This window comes from Carcharodon carcharias, chromosome 10 (genome assembly GCF_017639515.1).
Source record: "Carcharodon carcharias isolate sCarCar2 chromosome 10, sCarCar2.pri, whole genome shotgun sequence".
NCBI classification, from domain to species: Eukaryota; Metazoa; Chordata; class Chondrichthyes; order Lamniformes; family Lamnidae; genus Carcharodon; species Carcharodon carcharias.
This window is the reverse complement of record NC_054476.1, coordinates 45,510,032-45,526,143: the sequence shown is the minus strand read 5'-3', so window position 1 is coordinate 45,526,143 and position 16,112 is coordinate 45,510,032. Positions and strand designations below refer to the sequence as shown.

Here is a 16,112-nt window from a genome sequence, read left to right as displayed (position 1 = left end):
GCGATATAGTGGCAAAAGTATTCTACAAGGCACAAGTTAGGAGTGTGATGGAATACTCTCCACATACCTGGATGAGTGCAATTCCCACAACACTCAAGAAGCTTCTCACCATCCAGGATAAAGCAGCCCAATTGATTGGCACCCTATCCGCCACATTCAACAACCATTCCCTCCACCACCAACACATATTGGCAGCAATGTGTACCATCTACAAAGGTTAACATCTGGTCTTTTAAAATTAGATCTTAAACAATTTAATTTAAACACCTGGTTTTCATAGTAAAATGACCTCTGCCTCAACATAAAAGAAACAAGAAAGTTTGTTGGTACATTCAATGAGCACATGATTAGACCTTGTTCAAACTGAACAGGAGTTAAGAGCAGAGAGGCACATCCTGGGCAGAAACCTTGTGGGCGACAGAGATTGGGGAACCATGAGCCACTCAATTTCCTAATTCCTAATCAGCCAAACTTCATTAATAGTTGAACAGGAAGCCAGTTCTTAGGTGTCCAAATTGCATTTAAGAACTTCTGCACAACCACTGAAAAGCTGGGGCTGTTCCAAAACCTGACAAGTAGTAACCCTCTCGGTTAGAAATGCTTGCCTATATGTGTGCATTTACACAGACAAAACGATAGCCCCAAAATTCCACATGCAAAGATTCCAGCGGTTGTGCCAGAATCACGCTTGCTGACACCCTCTGATCCTGCTGAAGTTTGCACAGTTCTTGAGACTGTATTTGACTTGCATGGGGCTGGCAAGAAGAAATATCACTTGGATGTTTCTTTGGTGCCCAGCTGTCTTATGGGTTGGGAACCTAAGGCAGATGTCTATCTTTAATATGGAGGGAGGTTGCCAGGCTCTCCTCCCCAACCCCACCCCCTCTCCCCCACAAATTAAGGCCCGCCCAGCGTAATGCGCAACTCCCAAGGATAGTGGGAGTGGGCAGGTGGCGGCGGGAGTGCATTATCCATCAGGTCTAATGGCAACCCGGCGGCATGTATTTCAGAAGTGCTGGCAGCCTTTGCAAGGCTGCTCACAATGTCAAGTGGCTCACCATGGGGCTTCTGGTGAGCAGGCCAGTCCAGGGGGTAGGCCAGTGGGACAGGCCATGCCAGAGGGTAGGGCAGGGGGGGCCAGTGAGTCCCTCGCTTCTCAGATGACTGCTTTGCTGCCCTCCTCGAGGACATGGCAGCACGGTGGGAGGTGCTGACTCCCCAGGATGGGAGGAGGAGGCCCCCCCGACATGATGAGACATGCCTGGGAGGAGGTGGTGATCTCCTGTGACGTGGTGCGGTGCACCTGGATCCAGTATCGCAAGCGCTTTAACGGCTTCTTGTGCTCTGACAAGGTGAGTACCATGTTGGCATTGGTCATTTAAGCCAGCAGGTCGGGTTACCCCCCCTGCTGCCCGTCCCCTCCAACATCCCCGCAAGTCTGAGCGTAGTGACTGCAATGAATCATTGATGGCATTTGTCCTTTGCTTGGTGGGCCAGCAGATACTGCCCTTGCTGAGGTCAGCCTGAGAGAGTGATGAAGCGATGTGTTTTGCCTCCGTAGCATGTGTTAAAATGAGTCCCACATGACTGGTTTGGGGGCAGCATGGAGGAGCTACTCTGAGGCAACGTGTGTTAACCTCAGGACATGTCCAAGTCAGGGTGATGACACGCTGGGAGGGGAGCTTCAAGGTGGCGTGGCAACTAACCATCTGCTGCCCTCTGTGCTCCACGTGCTTGCGCCTCCTTGCTGTGGAAGAATATATGGTGTAGTGCCTAATGTGATGGAGGCAGCATATGTCCAAGAATGGGATGGGGAGGTGTGGACAAGCCTAGCATCCTTGTGTGAGTGTTTGGCAGCAGCAGGGTGAGGAGGCACCGGAGCCCTGATATGTCTCACGCTGGCTGGGGTGGGTCATGCATGAAGAGAGTCCATGTGCAATTTTCACTAATCAATGCTTGTCTCTCATTTTCAGGAGAAGAATGCTTATAATGTGGCACAGCGTGTGAGGACTGGTGGCGGCCAGGCAGAGATCACCACTCTTAGCCGGTTCGAGCAGGAGGCCCTGGATCTGGAGAGGCGCCATGCACCAAGGTCCACTGGTGTCGGTGAGGCTGGGGTGCCACGGCCAGGTATTTATGATCAACAGCAAAGTTAGCATTGTTCTTCCAACAGCCATAGCACTGCTGAATGTTAATTGATTTAATTTTGCAACATGGCTCGAACATTAGTTATGGAAAGATGAGCACATAACGATCCGGGGGACAGGGATGCACTTTGTCATTGTCTCCACGTTAACTGATCCACTGTCCTCGCTCTTCCTTTCAGCATCATTGGAGCAGGGCCAGGAGGAGGAGCAGCAGAGGCCCCCCTCTCACACCTGAGGGGCCTGAATTCTCACCAGCGTCACACCATTTCTGCGAGGCAGGCACCAGCGCAGATATTAGCACCTTGGTGGGATTTCGAACATCGGCTCATGATCCCAGGGCACAGTGGTGAGGGCACTTCACAGTCGCTGGAGGAACTGGCAGAGACAGAGAGTGCCCATGGCACCAGCAGTTGGAGGACTGCAGGGAACCAGGCACATACTCAGTCGGTGCCTGATGATGTGCCTCTGAAGTTGTCCGCGATGCAGCAAATGCAGGAAATGCGGCTGGGTGTGCGGGAGCATCTGGTGGAAATACATGAGGCTATGCTTGGCTTGGTGTCCATGGTGGAGGAGCCTACGTGGACGCTCGCCAAAGCAATGAGCCACATGTCCGAGTGCCATGTGTCCTTCGTGGAGAGAGTGGCGACTCTCGTGGAGAGGCTCCTACAGGAGGCCCATCAGGGCTTCCTGGGGATACCATCTGACCAGCAAGCCTTCACATCGGCATTGACCTCAACTGGTCAGTTCCAGTGTGGGAGGTGCTCTGGGCATCAACTTTCCCAGCTCGGTGACCATTCATCCATGGTGAGCAGGGAGGTCCGAAGCGACCTCATGTCAGCACAGCAGCTGCCTGGTGTCTCTGCGGGCACCTCTCAGGGTGCTCCAGATGAGGGGGGCAGCTCCTCGCCTTCTCCCAGTGACTGTAGTATCCGTTGAGGCTGCGATGACTGGGGAGATGCCAGCTGTAGAACTGGCAGTTCCCTCCCAGGCGGGGCCAGCACAGGCTCCACGGGCCAGAAGACAACCGCTAAGGTCATCGAGGCCAACAGGACAGCAGAGTAAGCAGGTTGTCTCACAAGCCACTCTGAGCGATGGGGCAGCACCAAGATGTAGCACCCGGAAACAAAAACATAAGGCACCTTAGGCACACCATGGGTTTCTCACTGGTGTTTTTGTGTTGGCCCGAGATGAGGTACTTATGATTTGTTTTGATTTGTAACACTATTGTCTTTTTTTTTGGAATAAGTTGGTTTGCTTGACATATTAAATTCAGATACGTCACCATGGCTGAGGCTGCCTCTTTTCTTCTGCATATGTATGGTTTCCAAAACTATAATGAGTGCTTGGTTGGACATTCAGCTTTATTAACAAGGCCCTTAATGACTGTTCCTAATCTGGCAGGTTTTGCACTTAGATGTCGAGTATGGAGCCTACAGTCCAGGCTTGTCCTGGAGGTTCATCTGTGGTGTGCTGGCTGAAAGTTCATTAGATTAAAGCCTCCCGGGTGTCCCTGCCTCCCTGAGTAGTCCCGGGTCAGCGTCTACCCCTTCAGCATTTCCCTGTGCATGCTCATCCTCTGACTCACTGCTGGATTCATCATGTGCAGCCGCAGCCACTGCGTCTACATCTTCATTGTCGACTGCGTCCCCTCCTTTCCAGCGCCAGATTGTGGAGAGCACAGCATGCAACCACTATCACCAACACACAATCTGGGGAGTAGTGGAGTGCAGTCCGTGAGCGGTCCAGGCAACAAAAGTCCATCTTGAGAAGGCCGATGGTTCTCTCCACCACAGCCCTTGTGGTGCCGTGGCTCCTATTGTACTGAAGCTCAGCTTCTGTTCTTGGATGGTGGAGAGGCGTCATGAGCCACCTTCTGAGGGGATAGCCCTTGTCACCCACCAGCATTCCATCAGGCCGGGCTGCAGCACTGAAGAGCTCCGGCACCTGGGAGATCTGAGGATGTAGGCGTTGTGGGAGCTGCCTGGGTACCTTACACAGATTTGTAGAATCAGCATCTTGTGATCACACACTATCTGCACGTTCATGGAGTGGAAGCCCTCCCTGTTGACGAAGGCACCAGGCTCACCTGCTGGCGCCTTGATGGCCACATGCGTGCAGTCTATTGCACCCTGGACATGGGGGAAGCCAGCAATCGCCGTAAAGCCTCTGGCTCGCTGTGTCTGACTTGCCTGGTCACAACAGTAGTGGATGAAGGTTAATGCACAAATGAACAGAACATCTGTAACCTGCTTGACACATGTGTGGACTGCTGATTCAGAGACACCGCAAAATCACCTACCGACCCCTGGAAGGAGCCAGAGGCATAGAAGTTGAGGGTAGCTGTGAGCTTCAGAGCCACTGTCATGGGGTGTCCACCCATACAGTTAGCGGAGATCTCAGGTACTATCATCTGACAGATATAGTTGACAGTCTCCCTTGAGAGACGGAGCCTCCTTCAGCACTGCAAGTCAGAAATATTGAGGTAGCTGTTTTGCCGCCTGTATATCCTGGCAGCAGAATAGTGGCGTCTTCTGCGGCCACTTACGCCTTGGACTACTTCTTGGCCCCACGCCCCTTGTGCCTGCACTTGTCCTCCCAATGGTGGCTCCCTTGGAGGCTGAATGTGCACTCCTGGCCTCCTCCCCCTTCTAGACCTCCCTTCCTCCTCAGAGGAGCTGCCTCCAGTGGACAGTTCAGCTCCCATTCCCAGACTAAGCGAAGGCTTCCTGAAACCTGCAGGCCCAGAGAAGATTATTCACTTCAGAGTGCTGACCTGAAGGTCAAGAGTCCAGAAAAAGCTACTGGGATGTGTTTTGAAGAACTGCAGATCACACAGGCAAGTTTCAAAAACTTTCAAAAATAAATACTTGACCGTGCACACTGGTGGCCCCAGTGAGCCCTCTTATCCTGCCCGTGGATGAAGTTAATACAAATGTGTCCTGCCTGCCTGCCCGTTGTGCCCATGCACTGACCCGAAGATTGCATGGGCGCTGAAAAATCGCCCTCAATTGGTGCCTCAAGGGCCTTAAGTGGCCCATTAATTAATGGCAGGCGCGCATCGGACATTATCGCGTGCCCGCCCAGCGAAGTCTCGCAATGGCGCGTGGTGACGTCAGGACGCTCACCTGACATCACCGCGTGTCATTTTAAGCGTGGACGTGCAGGGCCTACCCCCGCACACCAACGGAAAAATTCTACGCATGGTAACAGAACACTTGGGAAGCATTAATGGGATTAGACAAAGTCAGCATGGGTTTATAAAGGGAAATCATACTTAACTAATCTACTGGAGCTTTTTGAGGATGTAACGAGTAGAATAGATAAGAGAGACCAGTGTGGTGCATTTGGATTTCAAGAAGGCTTTTGATAAAGTCCCACATAAGAGGCTAGTGGGCAAAGTTAAAGCAGCTGGGGGTAATATACTGGCATGGATTGAGAATTGGTTGACAGATCGGAAACAGAGAGTGGGAATAAATGGGTCTTTTTCTGGGTGGCAGGCAGTGACTAGTGGTGTACTGCAGGGATCAGTGCTTGGGCCCCAGCTATTCATAATATACATAAATGACTTTGAAGAGGGAACCGAATGCAATATTTCCAATTTTGCTGATGCGACAAAACCGAGCGGGGTTGTGAGGAGGATGCAAGGAGGCTTCAGGGCGATTTAGACAAGTTGTGTGTGTGGGCAAACTCATGGCAGATGCAGTATAACGTGAATAAATGTGAAATTATACACTTCAGAATGAAAAACAGATAGGCAGAGTATTATTTAAATGGTGATATATTGAGGAATGTGGTTGTACAAAGGGATCTGGGTATCCTTGTACATCGGTCAATGAAAGTAAACAGGCAGGTGCAGCAAGCAATTAGGAAGGCAAATGGTATGTTGGCCTTCATTGCAAGAGGATTTGAGTTCAGAAATAAGGATGTCTTACTGCAGTTATACAGGGCCTTGGTGAGACCACACCTAGAGTATTGCGTGCAGTTTTGGTCTCCCTAACTAAGAAACGATATACTTACCATCGAGGCAATGCAGCAAAGGTTCACTAGGCTGATACTGGGGATGGCAGGACTGTCATATGAGGAGAGATTGGTTCAACTGGGCCTGTATTCACTAGAGTTTAGAAGAATGAGAGGGGACCTGATTAAAATGTATAAAATTCTGACAGGGCTGGACAGATTGGATGCAGAGAGGATATTCCCCCTGGTTGAGGAGTCTAGAACAAGGGACCACAGTCTCAGGAAATGGGCAGGCCATTTAGGACTGAGATGAGGAAAGATTTCTTCATTCAGAGGGTGGTCAACCTGTGGAATTCTCTACCACAGAAGGCTGTGGAGGCCGAGTCACTGAGTATATTCAAAAAAGAACTGATAAATTTTTGGATATTAGGGGCATCAAGAGGTATGGAGAGAAAGTGGGAATATGGCATTGAGATAGAGGATCAACCATGATCATATTGAATGGCAGAGCAGGTTCGAAGGGCCGAATGGCCTACTCCTGCTCCTAGTTTCTATGTTTCTATTATTTGTTGCATTAGTACTTTAATTCAACTTGAATCCACATCAAAGGAATTCCAATTCTGAACAAAAGATAACTGTGTGTATAAAAACAATTTTCAATTTTCTTAAAAACTACTGCACCTGACTTGGATTTCATTCTCTTGTGCTTACGTTGGGTACCAATACTGAGTTGAATTGATGTAGCCTCCAGTTTTCTCAGTTTGACTGAATGTCACATCCCGCAGTGATTGCCCAGACTTGTGCACGTCTGTTCTAGATGCCCAGTGGAATCAACAATAAGTGGGTTCAACTTTAATGACTAAGTGTCAGAAACTGTTTATATGCCCAGTGTCAGTGCACCTTTATGCTTACTGCCTGCAGCACGAAAAGTGCTTTGATCTATTTTTGAACCTGGAGAGGAGTACAACCGTATTGACAGTCACTGCAGGAGAGTTACATGTAGCACTGAAACCAGCTCCTAGAGGTCGATATCGCCCTGGGTATCAGTGATAGCATCTTCAAAGTCACGTACTGAAGCCAGGATTCTTCCTGTTTGTGTCAGCACCACCCACTCAGCTCTCTCCTTTGCTCTTTAGTGGAAAAGGTTTACTTGCTGGGGGCATTCAACAGAAATAACATTCAATTGGATCTTGACAGATGCATTACAATATCTCATTGCATGCACCATTCAATAAATGCCTGGATGTTAGAACATGGTTGCATATTTTAGGCAACGTTATTTTTTATTTTTAAATAAAGTGTTTCTTTCTGTTATTTTAAGATTTCCCTGCAGAATTCATCAGTATTCATAACTGTGATAATGGGTTACCTGAGCTTGCCAATAAAACTCTCTCCACCACGTGATAGGTCAGTGGGGTCTATAGAGATGAGGTAATTTGATGTTTTGCTCTTCTTTCGTTTTCTTCCTGCCAATAAGAACACCTGGAGTGTTGATGAAAGATGATATTGTTAAAAGAACCAAGGAGAATAAAGATTTTTTTTAAAAAGATTTCTGCAAAACCTTACTCCACAAGAAAACTCAATTTCCTTGAACCATCAACTCAATAACACAACTAAAAATTTTGCTTTTACAAAAATATTTATAATTACTACTGATTAAAGGCCAAACACAGGCCCTTTCTGACAATATGAAATCATGGGAATAACACATTGCCTAAAACAAATTGAATACTTATTACTCCAAAAATCATTAACTGTGGTTATTTAAAATGTTTCATCAAAAAACAATTACGCATAATGTGGGAAAAATGAGACAGCCCTGAAATTGGGACATGAGATGTGTGACCAGCCTGTTCCAGTTCAAAGCAGTGCTGGGTGCTGCCTGCTAGTTATAAAGATTGTGGCATGCAGCCCAGTGCTGAAGACTTTTGTTTATTTATCCATTCACACAATCTCAAGTCAGTGGTAAGGACAGCATTTTAAAAAATTCTTTCACTGGGTGTGAGCATCGCTGGTTAGGACAGAATTTATTGCCCATCTCCAATGGCTCTTGAGAAGGTAGTGGTGAGCCACCTTCTTGACTACAACTGACTGGCTTGCTGTGCCCGTTCAGTTAAGAGTTGATCACATGAGTCTGGAGATACATCTAGGCCAAACCGGGTAAGGATGGCTGACCTTTCCTTAAAGGACATTACTGAACCAGATAGCATAGGTGAAAGTAGGAGAAAAGCTCCCGGAAGACCCTAGGTGGGTAAGGCCTCCTGCTAGGAGCCCTTTTCCCCTTCCTCCTTTGCGAGCAGCTTCTCTTTGCCGTTCTGCAGAATTTTCCACTCGTGCTGCAGTCCAAGGGGGCCTGCTACTATAGCACTCATGATTGGAAGCAAGTGGTGTACAGTCAAAAGTAATGCCTTCCCCATGTGCAGCACCATTCCTTGAAAACTTTACCAATTGTTATCAACTCCATCAAACAACAAGCGCTTTCACAAATCCCAAACATAGCCATCAGGAAGTATTCAGTAACTAAGTTGCAAGTTGTTGATGATCCCTTTAAATAGTGCTGGTGTGTGCTCTCTTACGTGGCTGAATGCATGTTCAGCTACGGCATGTTCATAAAAGAGCATAAACTAGAAGGGTGAGGTCCATAAGGGCAGGTCAGACACCAAATCAGTGTTAAACAATGACTGATGTCACACTCTGCCTAATGTGTATACTTCCACTGTACACTTATAATGCCTACCCTAATGCCCTCACCAAGATGAAGTTTGGCATCAGTCACATTGGGAGTGAGCAAAAGCAGCCCAGACATGAAAATTACCCGTGTTACAGAGCCCAATTTTAGGTCCATAGTTTTGTATAAAAGTGAGCTCTCAGTACAAACATACATACGAACATATGAATTAGAAGCAGGAGTAAGCCATTTGGCCCCATGAGCCTACTTTGTCATTTGATAAGATCATGTCTCATCTGATTGTGGCCTCTACTTTCCTGTCTAGCCCCAGTACCCTTAGATTCTTGATTCACAAGGTAGTCCATCAAACTCGCCTTAAAAATATTCAATGACCCTGCTTCCACTGCTCTCTGGGGAAGGCAATTCCACAGAATAATGACTCCTGAGAGAAACACTTTCTCCTCATTTCTGTCTTAAATGGGAGATCCCTTGTTTTTAAACTGTTTTTAGTCTCTTCCACAAGGGGGAGCATCCTCTCAGCATCCACCCATATGAGGAGGCAGTGGCAAAGTGATATTGTCACAGAGACCCAGGGTAATGGTCTGGGGGCCCAGGTTTGAATCCCACCACACCAGATGGTGGAATTTGAATTCAATAAACATCGAATGATGACCATGAAACCATTGTCTATGAACCCATCTAGTTCACTAATGCCCTTTGTGGAAGGAAATTTGCCGTCCTTATCTGTCTGGCCTACATGTGACTCCAGATCTGCAATAATGTTGTTGACTCTTAAATGCCCTCTGGAAGGGCCTAGCAAGCCACTCAGTTGTATCAAACCGCTAAAAACCCAATAAAATGCAATGATACTGGATGGAGTATCCAGCATCGACATAGGCATTGGAAACGCCAATGGCAAACCCAGCCCTGTTGATCCTACAAAGTCTTCTTTACTAACATTTGGAGGCTTCTGCCAAAATTGGGAGTGCTGTCTCACAGACTGGTCAAGCAACAGCCTGACATAGTCATACCTTTCAGATAATGTCCCACACACCACCATCACCATCGCTGGGTGTGTCCTGTCCCACTGACAGGGCAGACCCAGTAGAGGTGGTGGCACAGTGGTATCCAGTCAGGGGGGAGTTGCCCTGGGAGTTCTCAACATCAATTCCAGCCCCCATGAAGTCTCAGGTCAAGCATGGGCAAGGAAACCTCTTGCTGATTACCACATGCTGCCCTCCCTCAGCTGATGAATCAGTGCTCCTCCATGTTGAACACCACTTAGAGGAAGCACTGAGGGTGGCAAGGGTACAGAATATATTCTGCGTGGGGGTCTTCAATGTCCATCATTGAGAGTGGCTCGGTAGCATCACCACAGACAAAGCTGGCCAAGTCCTAAAGGGCACAGTTAGTAAGCTGCAAATTTATATGTCCATGACAATATTGGGAGGAGTGACCACCGCACAGTCCTTGTGGAGACGAGGTCCCGTCTTCACATTAAGGATATCCTGCATCGTGTTGTGTGGCACTACCACTGTGCTAAATGGGATAGATTTTAAACAGGTCTAGCAACTCAAGACTGGGCATCCATGAGGCACTGTGGGCCATCAGCAGCAGCAGAATTGTACTCGACCACAATCCGTAACCTCATGGCCCAACATATCCCCCACTCTACCATTATCACCAAGCCAGGTGATCAACCCTAGTTCAATGAAGAGTTCAGGCGGAGCAGCATCAGGCATACCTAAAAATGAGATGTCACTCTGGTGAAGCTACAACACAGGACTATTTGTGTGCCAAACACGATAAGCAGCAGAGGATAGACAGAGTAAGTGATTCCACAACCAACGGATCAGATCTAAACTCTGCAGTCTTGCCACATCCAGTTATGAATGGTGATAGGCAATTAAACAACAGGAGGCTCCACAAATATCCCCATTCTCAATGATGGAGGAGCCTAGCACATCAGTGCAAAATATAAGGCTGAAGCTTTTGCAAGAATCTTCAACCAGAAGTGCCGAGTGGGTGATCCATCTCGGCCTCCTCCAGAAGTCACAAGCATCACAGATGCCAGTCTTCAGCCAATTCAATTCACGCCACATGATATCAAGGAATGGCTGAAGGCACTGGATACTGCGAAGGCTATGGGCCCTGACAATATTCCTGGAATAGTACTGAAGACTTGTGGTCCAGAGCTTGCTGCGCCCTTAGCCAAGCTCCTCTAGTACAGCTACAATACTGGCGTCTACCTAGCAATGTGGAAAATTGCCCAGGTAAATCCTGTTCAGAAAAAGCAGGCCAAATCCAACCCAGCCAATTATCGTCCCATTAGTCTACTCTTGATCATCAGTTAAGTGATGGAAGAGGTCATCAACAGGGCTACCAAGCGGCACTTGCCTAGCAATAACCCGCTCACTGACCCCCAATTTGGGTTCCGCCATGTTCAATCAGCTTCTGACCTCATTACAGCCTTGGTGCAAACATGGGCAAAAGAGCTGAACTCCAGAGATGAAGTGAGAGTGACTGCCCTTGACATCGAGGCAGCAGTTGACCAAGCATGGCATCAAGGAGCCCTAGCAAAACTGGAATCAATGGGAATCAGGGGAAAACCCTCCACTGGTTGGAGTCATACCTACCACAAATGAAGATGATTGTGGTTGTTGGAGGTCAATCATCTCAGGGATGTTTGCTGATGATTGTACAATGTTCAGCATCATTCATGACTCCTCAGATACTGAAGCAGTCCATGTCCAAATGCAGCAAGAACTGGACAATATCCAGGCTTGGGGTGACAAGTGGTAAGTAACATTTGCACCATTTGCACAACTGCCAGGCAATGACCATTTCCAACGAGAGAGAATCTAACCATCGCCCCTTGACATTCAATAGCATTACTGTAGTAATTATGGCTTTATTTAGTGTGCAATGTACCTTTAAGAATAATACTTGTTAAAGAAGATGACATGATCTGTAGTAACCAATAGTAGAGTAGCATGGGCTACCTCAGCAGTCAGTGTAGAGATAAAGTTGGAGTTGAAAACACACATGTAACTCTTTCGGGTACAAACCCATTTCCATCTGTTTCAGATGAAGTTACATTGTTTCATAGTTTGCCATTGTGAGATTTGAACACTTGATCTTGGGGTTACAAACCCAGTACCATAACCACTTGGCTATTTAGGCCACACATGTAGTTGCTGCTGAGTATATTGTAAATAAACTTAAAGTTTCTACTCAAGAAGAGTCTGCAGATCAACTCTATCAATAATAGCATAACTCAGCCACCCTTCGGCAATTACCATTGCTGAATCCCCAACTATCAAAATCCTGGGGGTTACCATTGACCAGGAACTGAACTGGACTAGCCATATAAGTACTGTGGCTACAAGAGAAGATTAGAAGCTAGGAATCCTGTGACAAGTAATTCACCTCCTGACTCCTCAAAGCCTGTTCACCATCTACAAGGCAAAAGTCAGGAGTGTGATGGAATACTCTCCACTTGCCTGGATGAATGCAGTTCCAACAACACTCAGGAAGTTTGACATCATCCAGGACAAGGCAGCCCGCTTGATTAGCACCTTTTCCACAAACATTCATTCACTCCACCTCCGACGAACTGTGGCAGCAGTACGTACCATCTACAAGAGGCACGCAGGAACTCACCAAGGCTCCTCAGGCAGCACCTTCCAAATCCACGATCACTACCATCTGGAAGGACAAGGACAACAGACACATGGGAACACCACCACCTGGAATTTCCCCTCCAAGCCACTCACCATCCTGACTTGGAGATATATTGCCGTTCCTTCACTGCTGCTGAGTAAAAATCCTGGTACTCTCTTCATAACAGCACTGTGGATATAACTACACCACAGGGACTGCAGCCGTTCAAGAAGGCAGCTCACCACCACCTTTTCAGGTGGCAATTCGGGATGGGTAATAAATACTGGCCTAGCCAGCATCACCCCCATCCCATAAATGAATTTTAAAAATCCCTGTCAATTCCTCTTAGGATCATATAAGTTTCAATAATGTCGCTTCTCATTCTTCTAAATTCCATTGGATACAGATCCAACCTGTTCAACCTTTCCTTAGAAGATAACCCGTTCATCCCAGGAATCAGTCAAGTGAACCTTCTCTGAACTGCTTCAAATGCTATTATATCCTTTCTCATGTAGGGAGACCAAAACTGCGTACAGTACTCCAGATGTGTGCTCACCAACACCCTGTACCACCGTAGTAAAACTTCCCTACTGTTACGTTCCATTCCCATTGCAATAAACCACAATATTTCATTTGCCTTTCTAATCACTTGCTGTACCTATATACTAATTTTAATGATTCATATACTAGGACACCCAGATCCTTCTGTACTGCAAAGTTTTGCAATCTTTCTCCATTTAAATAACATACTGCTTTTCTATTCTTCCTACCAAAGTGGACAAGTTCACATTTTACCACATTTACCTCCATCTGCCAAATTTTTTGCCCTATCACTTAACCTATATAAATCTCTTTGTAGATTCTTTATGACCTCCTCACAATTTACTTTCTTACATAACTTTGTGTCATCAGAAAATTTAGCAACCATACATTCGATCCCTTCATCCAAGTCATTGATATAGATTGTAAATAGTCGAGGCCCCAGCATTGATCCCTGTGGCATTCCACTTGATCCTCAAAGAACTCCAATAAGTTGGTCAAACATGATTTCCCTTTCACAAAACCATGTTGACTCTGCCTACTGCATTAAGATTTTCCAAGTCCCCTATGATAACCTCCTTAATAATCAACTCTAGAATTAGAAGTTATGCCAACTGGCCTGTAGTTTCCTACTTTCTGTCTCCCTCCATTCTTGAGCAGAGGAGTTAAATTTTCTATTTTCCAATCTGATGGGACCTTTCCAGAATCAAGGGTGTTCTTGAAAAATTACACCCAATGCATCTACTATCTCCACATCCACTTCTTTTAGAACCCAAGCATAAAGTCCATCAGGCCCTGGGGACTTGTCAGCCTTTAGTTCTAATAATTTTCTCAGTACCCTCTCCCTGGTGATTGTAATTGTTTGAAGCTCCTGTCATGAAGCTATTAATGTATATAATATTTTGGAAAATATTTTCCTTTTAAAATAGAGGTTTGTTCTGTGGGTATGTCTTAATTGGATTAAAGCCAGCTTGTCTAGGTGCTTTGATGTACTAGTTTGAGATGTAAACAGAGAGTTGGAGTGCATTTGTTTTTTTTTTGAATAGAGCATTCGAGTAGTGGGGTGAAAACTTGACACCTTTCTAGCAGCTACCAAGCAATATGTTTATATCATAAATAAAATCGGTACAATGAATGGGGTTTCATTGTTAAAAAGTAAAGTTCAAAGGTTGTTGGTATAATGAGAATTAACATTCAATGGGGCTGGTAGGTATAACTTCAGTAGTTTAACTGCAGGCAAGAGACAACGTGAGATCAAAAGGCAGCTGCAAGTATCCAGCTGGCTCCACAGTGAAAAGAACCTCATTTTGAATTTGTAAGGTGAAAATGCTTTGCCTGGTGCCTGGTTGAGTCTATGGGTTGCTGTTGCCTTAATGGAGATTAGTTTGGGAATTTGTTAAAAGTTATGATAATAGTAATTTGTAGCCATGTGTACATATATTTTAACCAGTATAAATTAATAAAATGTTTCACTTAGTTAAATGTAAAGCCTCAAACTAGTGGTCTGATTCCTGAGTTTAGAGTAGTATCTCAAACATAACACTTAAAATTATTGATAATGACAGTAGTTAAGAGTTTCCCTCTGGGATTTTTTTTTAAGTAACTCTGCTTTACCAACTGTATCGGTCATAACAGTTCCTCCCTCCCTTTTATCTCTTGATTTACAAGTACTTCTGGGACTACCATGAAGGCAGACACAAAATACCTTCAACGCTTCCACCACTTCTTTATTTCCTATTATTAATTCCCCAGACTCACTCTCTGTAGGACCCATGCTCACTTTAGTTATTCTTTTCTTTTTTAAATGCCTTCATGAAAAGAAATGATTCAGGTCGATAATTCCTCCCAGAGTTACCATCCCTTGTAATTTTATCCAAAGCGTAGCTGAATCATATAAAATCATGAAGGGTGTGCGTACAATTCCTGGTCTAACTGATCTTAGTCAAGGCAGCAGCAGGAGTGTTACAATTGGCCTAATTGTTCCTCGAGGTAAAAAGAAGTCAGCTAAAGTTTCCATGCAAGATACCCAGAAAGCCTACTTGTTAGTGCCACTGCACAGAAGTCAGGATTGAGTTTGTCTGTGATACCCCCATGCACCTAACTAAACCGACCACCATAGATGTACATAATCTACAGTTTGCAGATGACTGCAGTGTCGTTTTCCACTTTACAGCAGATTTGAAAGCCACTCTTGATTTCTTCAATTCTATATAAATGTGGCCAAAATAAAACTCGTATATCAATCCACACTTGGTCAGCCAAATATTCTACCTATATATATTGAAGGAGAGACTTTGGAATATTTTGAGCACTTCCTATACCTCGGCAGCCACCTCTCTCAAAAGGTCACCATTGACGAGGAGATCCAATACCGGATCAGCTGTGCCAGCTCAGCCTTCTACAAACTGCAGCAGTGAGTGTTTGACAACAAAAACCTTTGCAAGTCAACAAAAGTCCAAGTATACAGAACATTGTCACCACCACACCACACAATACTGCAGTGATACTTACGGACATACGAGTAAGGAGCATGAGTAGACCTGCTCCGCCATTTAATAAGATCATGGCTGGTCTGATAGTAACTTCACATCTGCATCCCGCCTACCCCCCGATAACTTATCACTCCCTTGTTTGCCAAGAATCTATTCAATTCTGCCTTAAAAATATTCAAAGACTCTGCTTCCACCACCTTTTCAGGAAGAGAGTTCCAAAGAGTCAAGGCCCTCTGAGAGGAAAAATTTCGCTTCAACTCCTTTTTAAATGGCCGACCCCTTACTTTTAAACAGGGACCCCTGGTTCTAGATTCTCTCACAAGAGGAAATATCTTCTCCACATCCACCCTGTTAAGACCCTTCAGAATCTTGTATGTTTCACTAAGATCGTCTCTTACTCTTCTAAACTCCAACAGATACAAGCCTCTTCACCATGAACATCCAATCTCTCTACACCGCCATGCCCCACCAGGATTGTCTGAGGGCTCTCCACTTCCCCCTTGAACTGAGGCCAGAACAATCCCCATCCACCACCATTTTCCACAGTCTGGCTGAACTTGTTGTCTCACTAATTTCTCCTTTAACTTGTCTCACTTCCTCCAAATAAAAGGTGTGGCTATGGGTACTTGCATGGGCCCCAGATAT

General features: G+C 45.9%; 1 protein-coding gene across 1 annotated transcript in view; it reads right to left on the bottom strand.

The window, feature by feature from the left end:
• tub (TUB bipartite transcription factor) overlaps positions 1–16,112 on the bottom strand; it is a 276,378-nt gene that overhangs the window by 23,081 nt on the left and 237,185 nt on the right. Inside the window, exon 7 of the mRNA XM_041197977.1 lies at positions 7,474–7,586. Within this exon, the coding sequence (XP_041053911.1) occupies positions 7,474–7,586 (113 nt within the window). The remainder of the gene's footprint in view (positions 1–7,473; positions 7,587–16,112) is intronic.